The 19,694-nt window shown below is 39.5% G+C and overlaps 2 protein-coding genes across 2 annotated transcripts in view; one reads left to right on the top strand and one right to left on the bottom strand.

Annotated features, from left to right (window-relative positions):
* Positions 1-795: 795 nt before the first annotated feature.
* Positions 796-8,388, bottom strand: LOC137285273 (ubiquitin-conjugating enzyme E2 S-like). The gene is made up of 5 exons (XM_067817592.1): positions 8,204-8,388; positions 5,183-5,330; positions 4,487-4,677; positions 4,020-4,156; positions 796-2,045 (listed from the first exon to the last, which is right to left on the bottom strand). The coding sequence occupies exons 1-5, from the start codon at positions 8,210-8,212 to the stop codon at positions 1,910-1,912; spliced, it is 621 nt and encodes a 206-aa protein (XP_067673693.1). The 5' UTR covers positions 8,213-8,388; the 3' UTR covers positions 796-1,909.
* Positions 8,389-8,549: 161 nt separating this feature from the next.
* LOC137285272 (ADP-ribosylation factor-like protein 6-interacting protein 1) overlaps positions 8,550-19,694 on the top strand; it is a 29,199-nt gene continuing 18,054 nt past the window's right edge. The window contains exons 1-4 of the mRNA XM_067817591.1: positions 8,550-8,606; positions 13,078-13,229; positions 13,505-13,624; positions 13,954-14,071. Coding sequence (XP_067673692.1) covers positions 8,571-8,606; positions 13,078-13,229; positions 13,505-13,624; positions 13,954-14,071 — 426 coding nt within the window. The 5' untranslated portion in view covers positions 8,550-8,570. The remainder of the gene's footprint in view (positions 8,607-13,077; positions 13,230-13,504; positions 13,625-13,953; positions 14,072-19,694) is intronic.

Genomic DNA, 19,694 nt, shown 5'->3' with positions numbered 1-19,694 from the left:
TGACACAGACTGCTTGTCACAATCAACATATTCAATGTTTCAGACCACGTGTATTAAAACATTACAGTTTTCAAACGGCGCAATTTTTAGCAATGAAATTAGTTCTAATGCAATACTTTCTTGAAATCTGCAATTACGGGACCAGTGTATTTTTCAACTTTATGAGTTTGACAATGTTACTGTAAGTCTATACCAAAAGGTATGAGAATCTGGAAAGTTATGCTTTGCGTTGCATTTGACTAAATATATCAAGGTATCTGATGGTTTGATGAGTATTTCTCAATGTCACACACTTCTGAAACAACCTGAGGGGGGTGTCAGGTGGAAATATGCCCTTAGCAAACCATATTGGGGTTATCAGTCTTTGCTAGTGGACTGACTTGATAAATTGCAGTCCTTTACTGACTTGGTCTCATTTACTTAGAGCGTGTTTATTAATGTTACCAAGGGACAACTATTCGTCTAATACGGATATGAGGCTGCACAGAAGTTGGACACGTCCTGACTCTTCCAGTAACCAAATTACCAACATAGACTGTGTAAAACTGGACTGCAATTTCAATTCCATATAATATAAATGCAGGGATGACATAACATTTAGAAGAGAATCTCATATTGCCCAGATCATTGGACAATTTAAACTTCACATATTTAAGCTGAGGACAGTTTCTAGTAAGGATAGGTCTTGACAATGGAAAGAATAATCCTGCTGCATGTGGCGATGAAATACAAGTATTCCAAACAAAAAATAGCACATTTCCAGAAGAAATATATATTAGGACAACAGAGGACATATTCAAGTGTATGTACAAATTTATTATCTTGATGATCTATGAAAATGACAATGACATTTACACACATGCATGCACTCAGGGCCATAAGACTCGGTCATAAATTAAAAGAAACTATTCACAGATGAGTTTACATATGTACAAGTCTTGAAGACCAACATACATTAATCTGCAAATGTAAAATTGCAATCCTACATAGGATCACAGAGTAATAAATAATACAAATGTAACTGAACATAATAGAATAAAGTTCATTCAGAGACAACTGAAATTAGTTCTTATTCTTGAGCTAACCACAACACAGTCTCCATCCCCATTACTTGTTAAGAACAATGCACTCACTGTGAATGACATACTGGCTGGTAAACTTTTGTACTGATTTATGAAAATGACACTGGACTCATAAATATTTTTCATGGATGAAACTGAAAATTCAATGAAGTGATTGCAATGAATGTGTGGAAATATCTGACAGCACTATTAGACCACCAGTGCACCCCATACAGCCTTTGATCATAGTTTTATTACATGCATGATACGGAATTCTCCGAACTTGAAAAATGGGAGTTTGAAAATGAATGAATAAATGTCTGAAAACAATCTTGATTGAGACAAAGTATGTCATGATAGTAATGTAGAGGTATATAAAATTGAGAGCACTGCACTAAGCAAGCAAATGGGTAAGAAAATGCTGTCTCTCAAATGATAAAAGAACAGACTTCTACAGTGGACACAACTGCATTTGATCACACAATGAATATATCACTGGATGTAATGTTTTGATAAGTATTTCTCATGTGTAATCCATGCACATACAGTGTATGCTCAAATACAGCTGAAATAGGTTTTCATTTGCGAGACATGAAAAGTCAAGATAAGAGAAATCCCCACATGACTTCCTGGTCAGCAGGCAAACTAAAATATGACCCTACAGACAGATCGCGTGAGGGCACAACGTTGTCCGTCTTGAGGCCCCAGACATTCACACAGGGCAAACTGCCCCACCTAAGACATGCACCCACATGGTCGCTTTACGGCTCCATCACATGAAAAGGATGGCTGGCATTGATGCAGTACTGAGATAGAGGACTCTGTCCACAATATGTCTGTTAAGCACATCACAAGCGCTTCAGCACTTTTTTCTTTTCCTTTTTCTTCTTGTCTAAGAGCTTCTTGTCACCAGCATGCTTCTTTGCCATTGGTCCATCGGTAAGTTTGTCTTCCTTTGGATTATATGCGTCAGCTGTCATGAGTCTGAAATTAGAACATTTGTTTATTAGCAGCTTTTCTGCCCTCGGATCTTGTAATTTAATCCTGTTCAGTAATATTCCACCAAGATGATAGCAACCTCTACATACTCCAGGCTGTTTCAGACTACCCAGAGACTAACAGTATGAGCAACCACCCACAATGGAGATGACAAAAGCCATCATGTTGTCACACATTCTCTACCCACAGAGGTTACTCCTGCCATGTCTTCCTACGTAACCTCTGTTCTAATATGGCCCTTTCATGGAGCAAGTGTTATGGATTCATGATTGGCTGCAATTAGATTTACTTGCGCAATCAGCGATGTTGTTTCAAAAGCAATCATTCACAAAACCCTGGTAATTTCTGTATGTTTCAGGATAACTAGAACCTCTTCCCCATCACAATGCGCAAACATTTCGTCTAGATAGAAACCCAGTCATATAATCGTGGATCAATGGCATTTCCACCTCTATCTTTGAAAAAGGACAAGCTAGACATTAAATGTCCTGACTGTCATATCAACAAAAACATCTTGTCGATTGATTCCTGCACTTTATATTCCACTAGTTTCTGCCTTTTAGTTAAACATGAAATACTAAATCTATCCTTCATACATTCATCATCTCTCTCCATGGCAGCCACCATATTGGATCTAAGTCGATCATGTGGGATAGATAGGAGATAATTCATGTGTTGCGATTTTTGGCTGCTCGGGGATTTGAAGAGAAACAGGAAATGTGGTCGCATTAGAACATAGGTTACGTAGGAAGATATGACAGGAGTAACCTCTGTGGGTAGAGAATGCTTGCCACAAAACCTGATCACTTTCTATGATGTAGACACCCTCCACAGCAAGTATTGAAGATGAAACCTCCTACAGCAAGTCCAGGGTAACCACCTACAGCAGGTATAGGATGCAACCTCATAAAGCAAGTATAAGATGAAACCCACAGCAAGTACAGGATGACATCTCCTACAGCAAGTATTGGATGAAACCTCCTACAGCAAGTACAGGATGACATCTCCTACAGCAAGTACAGGATGACATCTCCTACAGCAAGTACTGGATGAAACCTCCTACAGCAAGTACAGGATGACATCTCCTACAGCAAGTACAGGATGACATCTCCTACAGCAAGTATTGGATGACATCTCCTACAGCAAGTATTGGATGAAACCTCCTGCAGCAAGTACAGGATGACATCTCCTACAGCAAGTACAGGATGACATCTCCTACAGCAAGTACAGGATGACATCTCCTACAGCAAGTACAGGATGACATCTCCTACAGCAAGTACAGGATGACATCTCCTACAGCAAGTACAGGATGACATCTCCTACAGCAAGTACAGGATGACATCTCCCACAGCAAGTATTGGATGAAACCTCCTGCAGCAAGTACAGGATGACATCTCCTGCAGCAAGTACAGGATGACATCTCCTACAGCAAGTACAGGATGACATCTCCTACAGCAAGTACAGGATGACATCTCCTACAGCAAGTATTGGATGAAACCTCCTGCAGCAAGTATAGGATGACACCTACAAAAGCAATTATAGGATGTCCCTACAGCACGTATAGGATGACACCTCCTATGACACCTACAGTAAGTCCAGGTTGACACCTACAGAAAGGATAGGATGACACTTCCTACAGTAGGTACAAGAGGACAACTCCCGCAGCAATTATAGAATCATACCTACAGCAAGTAGGAGGATACCCCCTATAGCAAGCATGGAATGACACCTACTACAGCAAGTACAGGAGGACACCTCCAAATGTACATTTCCGCGTGTGGGGGTGCTGATTCAATATGCTACAGATGAACTTTGCCTCATCAGACATCAGCATTCTTACCTGTTGCACAAAACTTTCTAAAATCTCAAAATCTTCAACCCAGAAACTTAATCCACTCTTAATTCCATTCATATAGATTTCTGGGCTTCGATTCATGCTAATTTTACAAAGATACTCACTTTGGAGGTTTTGCATGTATTTCTGTGAACATCTTCGCTCGATGAGAGTAGTCTTCATACTGTTCAAGCAGCAGCTTGCCTGCCTCTTCATTCAAAGCAGATTCAGGATTTGGCACAATCAGCAAACACTTTATTGTCTGGGGAAAAGAACACCAGATTTTACTTTACAATCAATTTGGAATAACATTCAAATAGGATTATAGTTGGGACTCAATTCACAAGTTGGGGAAGGTTTAAGATACTGGAAAGATCTGGCATTGGAAGAATAGGTGTGGGTTGTAGGTTCCAAAGTAACAGTTTTTTCAATCTGATCACTACACAATCCCTTAAAAGACTTACAATAAGAAAGGTGTACACTAACCTACACAACCCCTCAGTGGGGTCATATATATGAATCTGTCAACATGGTCAAATATGGTGTAATCTACATACACCAGTGATGATCAGCCTCATTAGCACATTCTCACCAGTAAAACATGCTTGAGTCCCAGCTCTGCCTTCCAGTCTTTCTTTAGTGTGTTCACACAAATCTCTCCATTTGTTGCAACATTTGGATGGAAAATTTTGGTGAGGAAATAGGCTTTAGGTGGGTCTGAGGGGAAGTTCTTGCCCAACACAAGCTTCATGCGGAACACACCACCAGCATATGGAGTTCCAGCTGCAAACAGAAATACTTAACAGTGAGCATATGAATGGCGGACATGTTATTTCTCTGTCTGAATAGTAGATGTTGACATTTAAAAGGAGAAACTGAATGTGAAAGTATGAGATGCCAAGTTCACAGAAACAAACATAGACATGAGGTAGTCATATCTAAGATCGCTTAGTGGAACAGGACACCTGTTATTAAGTAATGTCACTGAGTAATGTAATGAATTTGTGAATTCAAGAACAATAGATGAGTTCACATAGTATTTTTCTCAACTTTGAAGAACTGTAAATCATTTGGTAGTAACTGACCAATCTGTATTGCCAAAACATGCATCTGCAAGTGTCTAAAATTTAACACATGATCACTGAACCCTAATAATAATACTAGTACATATGTACATGTATAACGTCTTCTATTTCTATAGAACAATGGTTGTATTTTGTACTGTCTACATAATCGGGCTTACACACATTTTCATGTATTTCCAGAAGCAGTATTTTGAAGTGTTTACCTGGTCCTTCAATGATGGCTTTGATGTCTGTGATATCCTCTTCATTTAGAAAAACTTTTATTCCTTCAGGGGGTTTGGTTGCTAGGTCACTTAATTCTTTAGACACCTGCCGAATTACTTGTGGGGACAGATTCTCTACATTTGATCTCTGAAAAAAAACATGGAAATCAAGATCAGGCTTGAAATCACCTGAAGTAAGAAAAGATCAATAAATGGCAGACCAAAACAAGACGAAAGTCAAACTCTGCCCTTCTCAAGGTCCACATAACCCTTTGCCACTGAGGAAATGTATCTTAAGCAGGAGAAACTAAGCTTTCTGAATGGAGTTACCTCTGATTAGAAATTTCATACTTGCTAATAAACATGATGCTCTATTATCGATACTCATAGATCATTGATTCCACACACAGGTTAAACTTAAATATACCTATGTATAGCAGGGTAATGTGACTGGAACAAGATACTTGCTCTATGTGATCCAACAGCATGAGAGCCATTCAATGTGTTCAACTCGTAAATATACTTAGTGCTTTGGGCCTAAACAAAAAAAGTGTGGTTTCAGAACTTGTGCAAATGGCCAGAGAAAAAAGTATTTTGCAATTCATTACAATATATACTTGTTTATATGTCTTCCTTATTTAATGCAGGGTTTAATTTTCCACATGGGTACATTGTGTGAAGCCCATTTCGGGGCTTGTTGACAACAGTGATATTGCTGGAACATATATTGCTAAAAGCGGCTTAAACCCCATCTCACTCACTCCTTATACCATGTAGTGGTTTTGTTTTGCGTTGATGTGTATCCAGATTATACGTAATTAACTTCGAAGCACAAAGTTATTGCAATTACTCTCTTTGGAACCTCTGCAGACTATTTTCAATGACAGTAGTTATAAACATTCAGGGCTTAATAACAATATACAGAACACATCGGTTGAAATTAGTTCATTTCCATTTTGGAGAGCTTTGAATGACAAAACTATACTGAGTGACAAAAAGAAGTAACAGTGTTTGTTACAGATACAGATCAAACTCATGAAACAAGTGCAACAGAGTCAAGATTTGGAAACAACTTGTTTTTTTCCATTTCAAAAGGTATGACCATTAAAATAAGTCACCACATCAAACTTAAACCAAAAGCCAGTGTGACGGATATTTCCTGGTTATTGATGTTTTAAACAGGTTCACCATGGAGCAAATGGTCAGTGGGGGAGAAAACTTTTCCTTAAAGGGCAAGTTTACACCAAAATTAGCTTTTTCTGTCTTCCACTGTTTTATCATGAGAAATGTTCATCAAGTAGTTTTATAGCCAAATCAAAACAGATATCAGAGGTAACTAATAGAGGATACTAAACGAAACTCCGTCTAATACCATTTTTATTAAACAAGTTAACGAGCGAAAAAGAGTTTGATACTAAATCTTTAACATGTTTAATAAAAATGATATTTCACGGAAGCGAGTTTAGTATTCTGTTTATTACTCGCCAACACAAACTGACAGAAACTGCTGCGAAATTCCCTACAGTGTGAGGACTCTCAGCTTTCGACGAGTCAAGTATGGTCTAGTAAAACTGCGACATCGGCATTAACATTGTGACGTCACAACTTTGAACCATTTTGACATCACACGTCAAGCGGTATTACACTAGTGCAACATTGCCGTAAAAATATTACACTGCATTATCTTCAACGGGCGAGTAATACATTTATATTATTACATAGTGTAAGCATGCATAAGTATGGGAACTATTCCCCATTTTACAATTATAATGGGATATGTTGTATTTCAATGGGTAAATATCCCCCAAATCCTTGCCCAAAGTGATTCCTTAGTTGAGGATGAAGACTTTAATGGATAGGCAACTTCTTGCAGAGGATGCAACATTTCGGTGTAGATTCTAACACCATTATCAAGCTTGATAATGGTGCTAGAATCTACACTGTAACGTCCCATTACTTATGCATGATTACACTATGTAATAAGGTAGAAATATTGAAGAAGTTCCTTTGTTTATACAAAATGTGCACTGCTCTGTAAGAATTCTGCCCATAAACACCCCTTGAAATGCTTTTTTTCATTATGATTATTTTGGGGAGTTATGTTCAGGGTAGCTTTCTATACTAAAAACAAACATATTTTTAGACTCAGAACAATAAAACAACAAAGGGATTAACGGCAGACACCTTTCTCACAACAGCAGTTAAAACTTACGACAATAGGACATACTATATAAGTTGTATATCTCATAAACAATACAAAATGTTTTTTGTTTCAACAGTGTTTGAGCTATGTTTCCTGTCCTGCTGCAGACCTCCACATTGCTAATATTCTGAGCACATATATGGTTATTGCTCTTGAAATAGGCTTGTTACTTTGCAATACAAGGAGCATCAAACATTGCAGGAATGATAGTGTCAAACATTATTTTTCATGGTTAATAGGATAAACGACAAGGACTGTTTCCCAAAGTCATATCTAGTTTCCTGAAAATAAAGACAAGACTGAAAGGGGAAATCATTCTAATCGTTAAAATATCTTACTCTGAAGCACCAAAGACCATGACCAGCTGATGACTGATGACACAAGGACAACACAGCAGGTTGTTAGCACACTACATTACAGTGGCGTACATGGACATGTCACAAACATAAAAAGAGACTACATAATGAAAGATGAAATATAATTTGAATTTCACTTTTTTGGCAACAAATAACAAGTCCAAACACATAGACAACCGATCTCTTCAACGCTATCATCAAATTGCGCAATTGTTTACTTTTTACCACAAACCACACAGTTTAAGTTATTATCATAGTATTTTGGTCTAAAATTCTGAATATTTGGGCAAAGGAAGGACCTTTGGTACATTAGCTAAGCAGAATTTGGTCGCTCAGCTGGGCGAAATGAACATCCTCAGTTGAACAAAACGCAGAATGTTCCATGTTGGTTATCAACAATATCTCTATTCCAAAATCACTACTGGTGATAAAAACAGATAGAAAAGTAACTTAGATACTTACACTCGACATATTTACAGACTAACTGAAGTAGAAAGGAGTAATCTAGAAAATAATTTGGCAATCCTATGCGATCACCTTCTCTGTTATTGCACTGTAAACGTTGAAGTAGGCCGTGTATGAATTTTAACCAATCACACCGATGTTTACAGACGTGACCTATTTTATTAGCCAATCCACACCAAGATAAGATATTCTTGACAAAAATGCACAGTCTTTAAAATATTTCTGTCAATATTTTTTTATAAAGGCTTAAAAATTATCTTTTTTATTAATTTGGATTCACCTTTTGGGATCAATAATGAAAATTAGACTGATAATAGATGTCTCGGTAATTTAACATCTTGCGAGATCATAACAAAGAAGTAAAATGGCGGATAGCACTGAATCTCGACCTCAGGAAGATGTGGGTATTTCTTGCTTTAAATGTAATGTGTTTGCAATTGCTATACAGAATATCGCGCAGACGTAGGTGAACGTTGGAAGAAAACAATCAGAAAAAGTAAACGATATGAAAGACTCCTGTTAGGGTAAACGATTGTGAAAGGAGTAGAATAAATAAAGCTGTCAAATCACATCCGAGGATTGTTGTCTCTGCCAAATCGGGCTGCGCGTTTTAAAATAGAGTAGGGCCCAGATACGTTAAGCTGGATTCACACCAAGCACGTGTCCCAAACACGCAATGCTGACCAAACCGAACTGAGACTTTCTAGAAATTGAAAGTGTTTTGGTCTTGTCGGAATAAGTCGCCCGGAACCTGCAGGAATGAAATTTTTAAGAGAAACTATATATTTTCATGTTATGATATATCCCTATGTCCTGACGGATTGTGTTTTACCTGAAGTCAGTAGACGTAGAAATGTTTCGTTTTACTGTCAACCAGAGTCACATTCATCTGCGCATTATGACACATTTTCTAAATGAGTGAGTACGAACCCCGCAACAAGTAGCCATTGTTGTTTCTATTTATAGATAAGGGGGAAAACACATGTCTTACTTTGCACTTTGTTTTGGAACAAACGAGAAATCGTCCCGAGGCCAAGAGGCTATGCATATGTTTTTCAATTTTCAACTGGATATATATTTTGAAAGGTTGATACTTTGTGATCATCCACTAAATGAATATATTGTCGGGTTATGGTTTATGTACATCATACTTTACGATGGCAGTGGTTTCTAAGATTGCTTATGAACAAGAGGTTTAAAAAAAAAACCAAAATACTTAACACTAACCTTACCCTATCCCTAAAACCTCGAAATAATCTTTACAAACAGAATGCATTGTAAGCATTATTACCAACTGAATAAGCTCTGTTAGTTTTTTTTCTGATATGGATATTATAAACAATAACCAGCTCGTGACGAGGAATGACAGATTATCTTTCCAGAGCTATACTGATTAAAGAACAACTAAACTCAATTTTTTGGTACTCTTTTTACTACTGCATATAAAAGACTTCTGGTTAGTCATGAACAGAATACCATTTTATTTTTAAAAATACTTGTGGTTAATTAATACTAAGCGCTCAAAAGTTGGCAAAAAGCTGTCTGCTTGCCTCTGGCCCCGCAAACAAAACCACAGACTGGTTACGTAACTCTGTCGCCAGAGCCCTACAGTGACGTCATAGAAGGAACAATTTTCAGTTAGTTGTATAGAAAATGTGTAGGAAGCTTGTCATTTTGCTGATTTCTAGACGTCAACAAAGACATGCCAAATTGTTGTGTTGCTGTCAGTTGCTCCTTGGGGTCGGGTGATGGTGTCACTATGCACAGATTTCCACCGGACACCGTAGTTTGTGCCTAAATTGGTTGTTAGTGTGTGCGAAGCGAGCGTTGTGGAAGCCTGTGGTATATACTTAATCAAATGGTTGGACCCTACCACGCTACCAGGATAGAAAATGGAGTTCAAGTTTCATCTGGATTATAAAATCAAGACTGCTTACTACACATTGCTGACCAAAAGGATTTTGCATGAAAATGATGTATTCTTCCGCGTAAAAAACAAGGTTGTTGTCAAAGTGACAATATTATCATAAGTAATATTGTATTGACCCTTTATATTGACCTCTTCCAAGAGTGAAATTGTTATGGTATAAGCAATGTCACGTAAAATCCTAATGTCCATCAATAAAATACATAGTTTACTACCAGCAAAACGTAATTTTGCTTTTGTGAGTCGTTGAAAACAAACTTAAATAGCATTCATCCTCAGGCAGGGTGCCGCCATTTTTGAAAATCGTTAAGTCAAATCCATTTGAATTAATGACATTATGGTTTGTTTTCATAAAGTTCAAAAATCACAACTACTTTCTACTAGTAGTTAAATATGTATTTGAATCATTACCAAAAGGAGTTTGCATTGCACAACCTGTAACATAACCTGAGCAAGGTCAGTGTCGAAGTGAAAATAATGCACGATAAATTTATTCACTTGCTAAATTTACTTGGTTCCTAACGTTCACTCACCAGTATGTAGACACTTGACAATATAACGGTACGTCTTTATACTTGGTCTCATAATCCTAATTACTTTTATGCATTTTTGCATTATCATACTTGTATGCATTTTGAAAGAAGCGATCTGCGAATGTATAACAGGAATGAAATATGTAAACATTTTAAAGTTTGTCTATATGAATCATAATTTGCACACACGCCCTAGTGTATGAGGAATGTATCCATCAATATCCACAAAAACGAGTGTCTTTTAACAGTCGAATATATGAAATCGTGATGTATCCTTTCAGTTTTTTCACATTGCTGTATAGTTTCATTGGTCACCCAAGACAGCACACCTGGCAACTAATTGCATAATGTGCATCATTCTTTTAAAAAAGTTATTTGGTTAGCCGATAATGATCAATCAATGTATTGGCGGTTAATCCTTTGAAAGAAGGGTGTTTGATTTTACATAGACACAGACACGACAGAGTGTATTCAGTATAGATTAGGAAATGTACATACATAAACACTACCTTTTGACAAATCCCCCATTTAAATCCGCATAAAACTAATTACAAGTAATCGGAGTGTTATCGGTTAATCCTTTGATCGACCCAGACACAAGAAATGACAAATGGGGGAACCGCTGTCGGGTAACATAAGTGGCGTTACCTGTTATAAATTCATTAACTGAGCATCAAGGAGACAAAACTAAATGATAGCAGATTGTGAGAACATATAGCTTTCATTTTTCACAACATCTTTCACAATTTCAGGTTTGTACAAACCTGTGAACGAAATAGTTTAACCCCTGAAATGTAGATGAATACTGCAGAGACCCTCATTTCTATACCTACAATTACGTCACGGAGACGCGCCACTCTGATTGGTTGAAATTTCGTTTGCGACTGAGAATTGTGTACTGTTGACAAAAAGGTTGATTTAAGTTGATTAAAGGTCGATATGAGTAGTTTTCACGCTGGGGTTTCGTTTATAGCAAGTGATGTCAGCAAGTGATTTTGTATTTGTACCCTACTAGAGTATATGTGATCTTTAAGTATTCCTCAAGCCTCATCATTCTCCATCACTTGTTATTTTCTAAGTCAGTTGTTTCCATGTCCCAAAGTGGAAAGTGGGGATATGTGAGCTGTGCTTACTTCTACATATATTTATGTTAGGCAGCTTCAGTAAATGTATTCTGTTCATGAGGATAATTTTGAGGGGTTAGGTTTAGGGACCTAATCCAATATGTAAAGTAGATGTTGGCATAATGCTAGTAGTAGAGAATAGTTGTCATCCTGATATACTTGTTCTTTTATTGTTGTTTTTCATTTCACACTTTTGATCCTCTTTTCCCACAAAAGCATCAAGTACACAATGAAATGGTTTGATATAGAAGATTTGGGCTAATGGAAATTTTCCTGGAACTTGCACCTAGGCCACTTTCACACGCTACATTTGTTCAGTAATCATAATCATAATCAACAGCTAAATCATGCCATCACCAAACATGCGAACAGTCGCCCTTAGTGAGATCTACATTATCCTAACACTGCTCCCTACAATACATATTCTGTCACAGAATCAACTGATGATTTTTTTAGAAGCAAGTCATTCATGCATACCATGAATTCAATACCTAGCATCAATAACCGTTTTCAGTTTGCACCATATCTGCTCTTTCCACACCACTCAGTATCTTGTGGCACGTGATGAGTGTGCCAAAATGGTATCAGGACTCCTTGTCAATTGTCCATAGATTAACGTCATGAGAAACCAAGTTTAAGTGTAATCTTTGCTATTGTCAGTGATCTATTTGACTTTATCCATGTATTTCCATAGTATCTCTGGAACTGACAAGATAAATTTGCACATTGAGTAACAGTGTGGATGTAGCTTAGACTGTTAGCTGTCGGGCTAGCAATCCAAACTTTGCAGGCTTGTGTCCAAATGCTCATCACGTCGGAGACCCGGGTTCAAATCCCGTCATAGATCCAATGTGTGAAGCCCATTTCTGGTGTCCCCCACCGTGATATTGCTTGAATATTGCTAAAGAGCGGTGTAAAACCAAACTCAGTCAGTCAGCTGTTTGGTTGAGAGGGTTACATCACTGACTGCTTGATGTTCCGGTGCCTCATATTAGCATGCCACATGAGTCCTTTTCCACTTTTCAGTGGCTTAGGACTTTGGACCCTTATCAGCTTTTTCCTTTTTGTAATCATGTATTTGAAAATAATATAATAATCTTTTTGCTAATAATAAAACTAAAACTGAGTGAGTCTTAGCTCTACACAACTCACTAGTGTTAACACTGACATTTTCCATGTTATGTTGCCTTTAGGTTTCACATGTGTCATAGTAAAACCTTTCTACATATAATCTGTAACACATGTCTGTTTTTTTTCTTCTAATTGCTTATGGTGTTCTATTTGTAGAGCCCTCGTTCCAGCCCTCATAATGAGTTGGAGGAACTCAAGAAAGACCTGGAGGGTTGGAGAGAGGTGCTTCTACCCATGACCAGACTCCTTAACTGGGACAAGCCATATCATCCCGCTGTCATCCTTGGTGTTTCCACTTTCATTTTTGCGTAAGAACATATATACACAATCTATATTGCACAAAATACTTGATACTGCAAAATCTGCCTTTATGATAAAAGGTATGGTGAAAGATTGAAAGAGTGTTTCTTACTAGCACACATCGGACATCTTAATAATTATTGTTGTCTGAAGTATAAAGAGAATAAGAAAAATCATTTATTAGATTTGAACTTAACAGAAAAATAAAATACATGATTGCTGGACCATGATGTAGTCAGTCACAATGAGATCAGAGTGATTCCATGGCATTATTTCATTTCAGGCTAATCTGGTACTTCGAGCCATCGGTGCTGACAACCTTTTCACTGTTTGGCCTGATCATCAGTTTGATTGACTTCCTTGTTCCAATAGTTGGACCCACCCTGTTTGCATCAGGCTCCTGGTGAGATATGATCAATCACCGTTACCATGCACTTGAAGGAGGCATACCTGTATTATCGATCACTGTACACGTAACAAACCAGGACAAGACAGTTAAATAGAGATATGTAAATACATTTTTCTGTTAGTACTAGAAGTGAGTGAGTTTAGTTTTACTCCACTTTCAGCAATATCACGGCAGGGGACACCAGAAATGGGCTTCAGACATGGGGCCTTCCTGGGGAATTGAACCAGAGTCCTTAGCATGACAAGCGAATGCCTTAACTGCTAGGCTACCCCAGTACTGGAAGTGTTTATACTGTATCACATGTTCATCCCTCTTTCATTCAGGACAGTGGTACAGCAGCAGCAGTATGAGCAGATCTGTTTGCGTTTGATGCACGCCCGCGATCACTTCATCAATTTCAAGAACGCCATGGGCACACTCAAGGTCGAGAAACCAAAAGTGGTAAGAATAGGAGCAGTTTAGAGTCGTTTAGTGTCTAGAAATCTTAGTCAATGCATGTCTTAAAGGAGAACACTCACTGAAGTTTTTAAATATAATTCATTAAGTTAACAAACTACATTGCCGTCATTCTTTATTTTTCGAAAACTATAATTTTAGTACTCAGGTTCAAGAAACATTTTGAACAATTTCAGACTTTGAGTTTTCAGTTGGCTAAGAAAAATATTCTAGAGATCTTGTAGTCAATTTAAGCCTTGAAATGGAATAATTTATGGTATTATAATTAAATGTTTCTGCTCAAGATTAAAATATATCCTTATTTTATGAATATATTAAACAGGAATGAAATTATTATTGCATACACAGTCAGCTAGATAAACTATGGAACTCTCTATTTGTGTTAATTTTCTGTGTCAATGACCTACAGTTGTACATAACTGTTTTGACCCTAAGGTTATGCTGGTGGTTGAAGGTATTGATTCCCCAAGTTGTGTAGAACCGTGTACTGTGACATCTCTCTTGTTCCAGTACTTCATCCTGGTCATGAAGGTATTGATTCCCCGAGTTGTGTAGAACCGTGTACTGTGACATCTCTCTTGTTCCAGTACTTCATCCTGGTCATGAAGGTATTGATTCCCCGAGTTGTGTAGAACCGTGTACTGTGACATCTCTCTTGTTCCAGTACTTCATCCTGGTCATGAAGGTATTGTCCCCGAGTTGTGTAGAACCGTGTACTGTGACATCTCTCTTGTTCCAGTACTTCATCCTGGTCATGAAGGTATTGATTCCCCGAGTTGTGTAGAACCGTGTACTGTGACATCTCTCTTGTTCCAGTACTTCATCCTGGTCATGAAGGTATTGATTCCCCGAGTTGTGTAGAACCGTGTACAGTGACATCTCTCTTGTTCCAGTACTTCATCCTGGTCATGAAGGTATTGATTCCCCGAGTTGTGTAGAACCGTGTACTGTGACATCTCTCTTGTTCCAGTACTTCATCCTGGTCATGAAGGTATTGATTCCCCGAGTTGTGTAGAACCGTGTACAGTGACATCTCTCTTGTTCCAGTACTTCATCCTGGTCATGAAGGTATTGATTCCCCGAGTTGTGTAGAACCGTGTACAGTGACATCTCTCTTGTTCCAGTACTTCATCCTGGTCATGAAGGTATTGATTCCCCGAGTTGTGTAGAACCGTGTACAGTGACATCTCTCTTGTTCCAGTACTTCATCCTGGTCATGAAGGTATTGATTCCCCGAGTTGTGTAGAACCGTGTACTGTGACATCTCTCTTGTTCCAGTACTTCATCCTGGTCATGAAAGTATTGATTCCCCGAGTTGTGTAGAACCGTGTACAGTGACATCTCTCTTGTTCCAGTACTTCATCCTGGTCATGAAGGTATTGATTCCCGAGTTGTGTAGAACCGTGTACAGTGACATCTCTCTTGTTCCAGTACTTCATCCTGGTCATGAAGGTATTGATTCCCCGAGTTGTGTAGAACCGTGTACAGTGACATCTCTCTTGTTCCAGTACTTCATCCTGGTCATGAAGGTATTGATTCCCCGAGTTGTGTAGAACCGTGTACAGTGACATCTCTCTTGTTCCAGTACTTCATCCTGGTCATGAAGGTATTGATTCCCCGAGTTGTGTAGAACCGTGTACAGTGACATCTCTCTTGTTCCAGTACTTCATCCTGGTCATGAAGGTATTGATTCCCCGAGTTGTGTAGAACCGTGTACAGTGACATCTCTCTTGTTCCAGTACTTCATCCTGGTCATGAAGGTATTGATTCCCCGAGTTGTGTAGAACCGTGTACTGTGACATCTCTCTTGTTCCAGTACTTCATCCTGGTCATGAAGGTATTGATTCCCCGAGTTGTGTAGAACCGTTGTACTGTGACATCTCTCTTGTTCCAGTACTTCATCCTGGTCATGAAGGTATTGATTCCCCGAGTTGTGTAGAACCGTGTACTGTGACATCTCTCTTGTTCCAGTACTTCATCCTGGTCATGAAGGTATTGATTCCCCGAGTTGTGTAGAACCGTGTACAGTGACATCTCTCTTGTTCCAGTACTTCATCCTGGTCATGAAGGTATTGATTCCCCGAGTTGTGTAGAACCGTGTACAGTGACATCTCTCTTGTTCCAGTACTTCATCCTGGTCATGAAGGTATTGATTCCCCGAGTTGTGTAGAACCGTGTACAGTGACATCTCTCTTGTTCCAGTACTTCATCCTGGTCATGAAGGTATTGATTCCCCGAGTTGTGTAGAACCGTGTACAGTGACATCTCTCTTGTTCCAGTACTTCATCCTGGTCATGAAGGTATTGATTCCCCGAGTTGTGTAGAACCGTGTACTGTGACATCTCTCTTGTTCCAGTACTTCATCCTGGTCATGAAGGTATTGATTCCCCGAGTTGTGTAGAACCGTGTACTGTGACATCTCTCTTGTTCCAGTACTTCATCCTGGTCATGAAGGTATTGATTCCCCGAGTTGTGTAGAACCGTGTACTGTGACATCTCTCTTGTTCCAGTACTTCATCCTGGTCATGAAGGTATTGATTCCCGAGTTGTGTAGAACCGTGTACAGTGACATCTCTCTTGTTCCAGTACTTCATCCTGGTCATGAAGGTATTGATTCCCCGAGTTGTGTAGAACCGTGTACTGTGACATCTCTCTTGTTCCAGTACTTCATCCTGGTCATGAAGGTATTGATTCCCCGAGTTGTGTAGAACCGTGTACTGTGACATCTCTCTTGTTCCAGTACTTCATCCTGGTCATGAAGGTATTGATTCCCCGAGTTGTGTAGAACCGTGTACTGTGACATCTCTCTTGTTCCAGTACTTCATCCTGGTCATGAAGGTATTGATTCCCCGAGTTGTGTAGAACCGTGTACAGTGACATCTCTCTTGTTCCAGTACTTCATCCTGGTCATGAAGGTATTGATTCCCGAGTTGTGTAGAACCGTGTACTGTGACATCTCTCTTGTTCCAGTACTTCATCCTGGTCATGAAGGTATTGATTCCCCGAGTTGTGTAGAACCGTGTACAGTGACATCTCTCTTGTTCCAGTACTTCATCCTGGTCATGAAGGTATTGATTCCCCGAGTTGTGTAGAACCGTTTGTACAGTGACATCTCTCTTGTTCCAGTACTTCATCCTGGTCATGAAGGTATTGATTCCCCGAGTTGTGTAGAACCGTGTACAGTGACATCTCTCTTGTTCCAGTACTTCATCCTGGTCATGAAGGTATTGATTCCCCGAGTTGTGTAGAACCGTGTACTGTGACATCTCTCTTGTTCCAGTACTTCATCCTGGTCATGAAGGTATTGATTCCCCGAGTTGTGTAGAACCGTGTACAGTGACATCTCTCTTGTTCCAGTACTTCATCCTGGTCATGAAGGTATTGATTCCCCGAGTTGTGTAGAACCGTGTACAGTGACATCTCTCTTGTTCCAGTACTTCATCCTGGTCATGAAGGTATTGATTCCCCGAGTTGTGTAGAACCGTGTACAGTGACATCTCTCTTGTTCCAGTACTTCATCCTGGTCATGAAGGTATTGATTCCCCGAGTTGTGTAGAACCGTGTACAGTGACATCTCTCTTGTTCCAGTACTTCATCCTGGTCATGAAGGTATTGATTCCCCGAGTTGTGTAGAACCGTGTACAGTGACATCTCTCTTGTTCCAGTACTTCATCCTGGTCATGAAGGTATTGATTCCCCGAGTTGTGTAGAACCGTGTACAGTGACATCTCTCTTGTTCCAGTACTTCATCCTGGTCATGAAGGTATTGATTCCCCGAGTTGTGTAGAACCGTGTACAGTGACATCTCTCTTGTTCCAGTACTTCATCCTGGTCATGAAGGTATTGATTCCCCGAGTTGTGTAGAACCGTGTACAGTGACATCTCTCTTGTTCCAGTACTTCATCCTGGTCATGAAGGTATTGATTCCCCGAGTTGTGTAGAACCGTGTACAGTGACATCTCTCTTGTTCCAGTACTTCATCCTGGTCATGAAGGTATTGATTCCCCGAGTTGTGTAGAACCGTGTACAGTGACATCTCTCTTGTTCCAGTACTTCATCCTGGTCATGAAGGTATTGATTCCCCGAGTTGTGTAGAACCGTGTACAGTGACATCTCTCTTGTTCCAGTACTTCATCCTGGTCATGAAGGTATTGATTCCCCGAGTTGTGTAGAACCGTGTACAGTGACATCTCTCTTGTTCCAGTACTTCATCCTGGTCATGAAGGTATTGATTCCCCGAGTTGTGTAGAACCGTGTACAGTGACATCTCTCTTGTTCCAGTACTTCATCCTGGTCATGAAGGTATTGATTCCCCGAGTTGTGTAGAACCGTGTACAGTGACATCTCTCTTGTTCCAGTACTTCATCCTGGTCATGAAGGTATTGATTCCCCGAGTTGTGTAGAACCGTGTACAGTGACATCTCTCTTGTTCCAGTACTTCATCCTGGTCATGAAGGTATTGATTCCCCGAGTTGTGTAGAACCGTGTACAGTGACATCTCTCTTGTTCCAGTACTTCATCCTGGTCATGAAGGTATTGATTCCCCGAGTTGTGTAGAACCGTGTACAGTGACATCTCTCTTGTTCCAGTACTTCATCCTGGTCATGAAGGTATTGATTCCCCGAGTTGTGTAGAACCGTGTACAGTGACATCTCTCTTGTTCCAGTACTTCATCCTGGTCATGAAGGTATTGATTCCCCGAGTTGTGTAGAACCGTGTACAGTGACATCTCTCTTGTTCCAGTACTTCATCCTGGTCATGAAGGTATTGATTCCCCGAGTTGTGTAGAACCGTGTACAGTGACATCTCTCTTGTTCCAGTACTTCATCCTGGTCATGAAGGTATTGATTCCCCGAGTTGTGTAGAACCGTGTACAGTGACATCTCTCTTGTTCCAGTACTTCATCCTGGTCATGAAGGTATTGATTCCCCGAGTTGTGTAGAACCGTGTACAGTGACATCTCTCTTGTTCCAGTACTTCATCCTGGTCATGAAGGTATTGATTCCCCGAGTTGTGTAGAACCGTGTACAGTGACATCTCTCTTGTTCCAGTACTTCATCCTGGTCATGAAGGTATTGATTCCCCGAGTTGTGTAGAACCGTGTACAGTGACATCTCTCTTGTTCCAGTACTTCATCCTGGTCATGAAGGTATTGATTCCCCGAGTTGTGTAGAACCGTGTACAGTGACATCTCTCTTGTTCCAGTACTTCATCCTGGTCATGAAGGTATTGATTCCCCGAGTTGTGTAGAACCGTGTACAGTGACATCTCTCTTGTTCCAGTACTTCATCCTGGTCATGAAGGTATTGATTCCCCGAGTTGTGTAGAACCGTGTACAGTGACATCTCTCTTGTTCCAGTACTTCATCCTGGTCATGAAGGTATTGATTCCCCGAGTTGTGTAGAACCGTGTACAGTGACATCTCTCTTGTTCCAGTACTTCATCCTGGTCATGAAGGTATTGATTCCCCGAGTTGTGTAGAACCGTGTACAGTGACATCTCTCTTGTTCCAGTACTTCATCCTGGTCATGAAGGTATTGATTCCCCGAGTTGTGTAGAACCGTGTACAGTGACATCTCTCTTGTTCCAGTACTTCATCCTGGTCATG

The sequence above is a fragment of the Haliotis asinina genome, chromosome 5 (genome assembly GCF_037392515.1).
Source record: "Haliotis asinina isolate JCU_RB_2024 chromosome 5, JCU_Hal_asi_v2, whole genome shotgun sequence".
Taxonomy (NCBI): Eukaryota; Metazoa; Mollusca; class Gastropoda; order Lepetellida; family Haliotidae; genus Haliotis; species Haliotis asinina.
This window is presented reverse-complemented; position numbering and strand designations above follow the sequence as displayed.

What these genes read in the sequence shown, in the direction of transcription:
- LOC137285273 (XM_067817592.1), bottom strand. An exon ending in AGCCATCATTGAAGGACCAG is followed by an intron (nt 4,678 to 5,182) that starts GTAAACACTTCA and finishes TTCTGTTTGCAG; the next exon opens with CTGGAACTCCATATGCTGGT. An exon ending in GACTCAAGCATGTTTTACTG is followed by an intron (nt 4,157 to 4,486) that starts GTGAGAATGTGC and finishes TCTTTTCCCCAG; the next exon opens with ACAATAAAGTGTTTGCTGAT.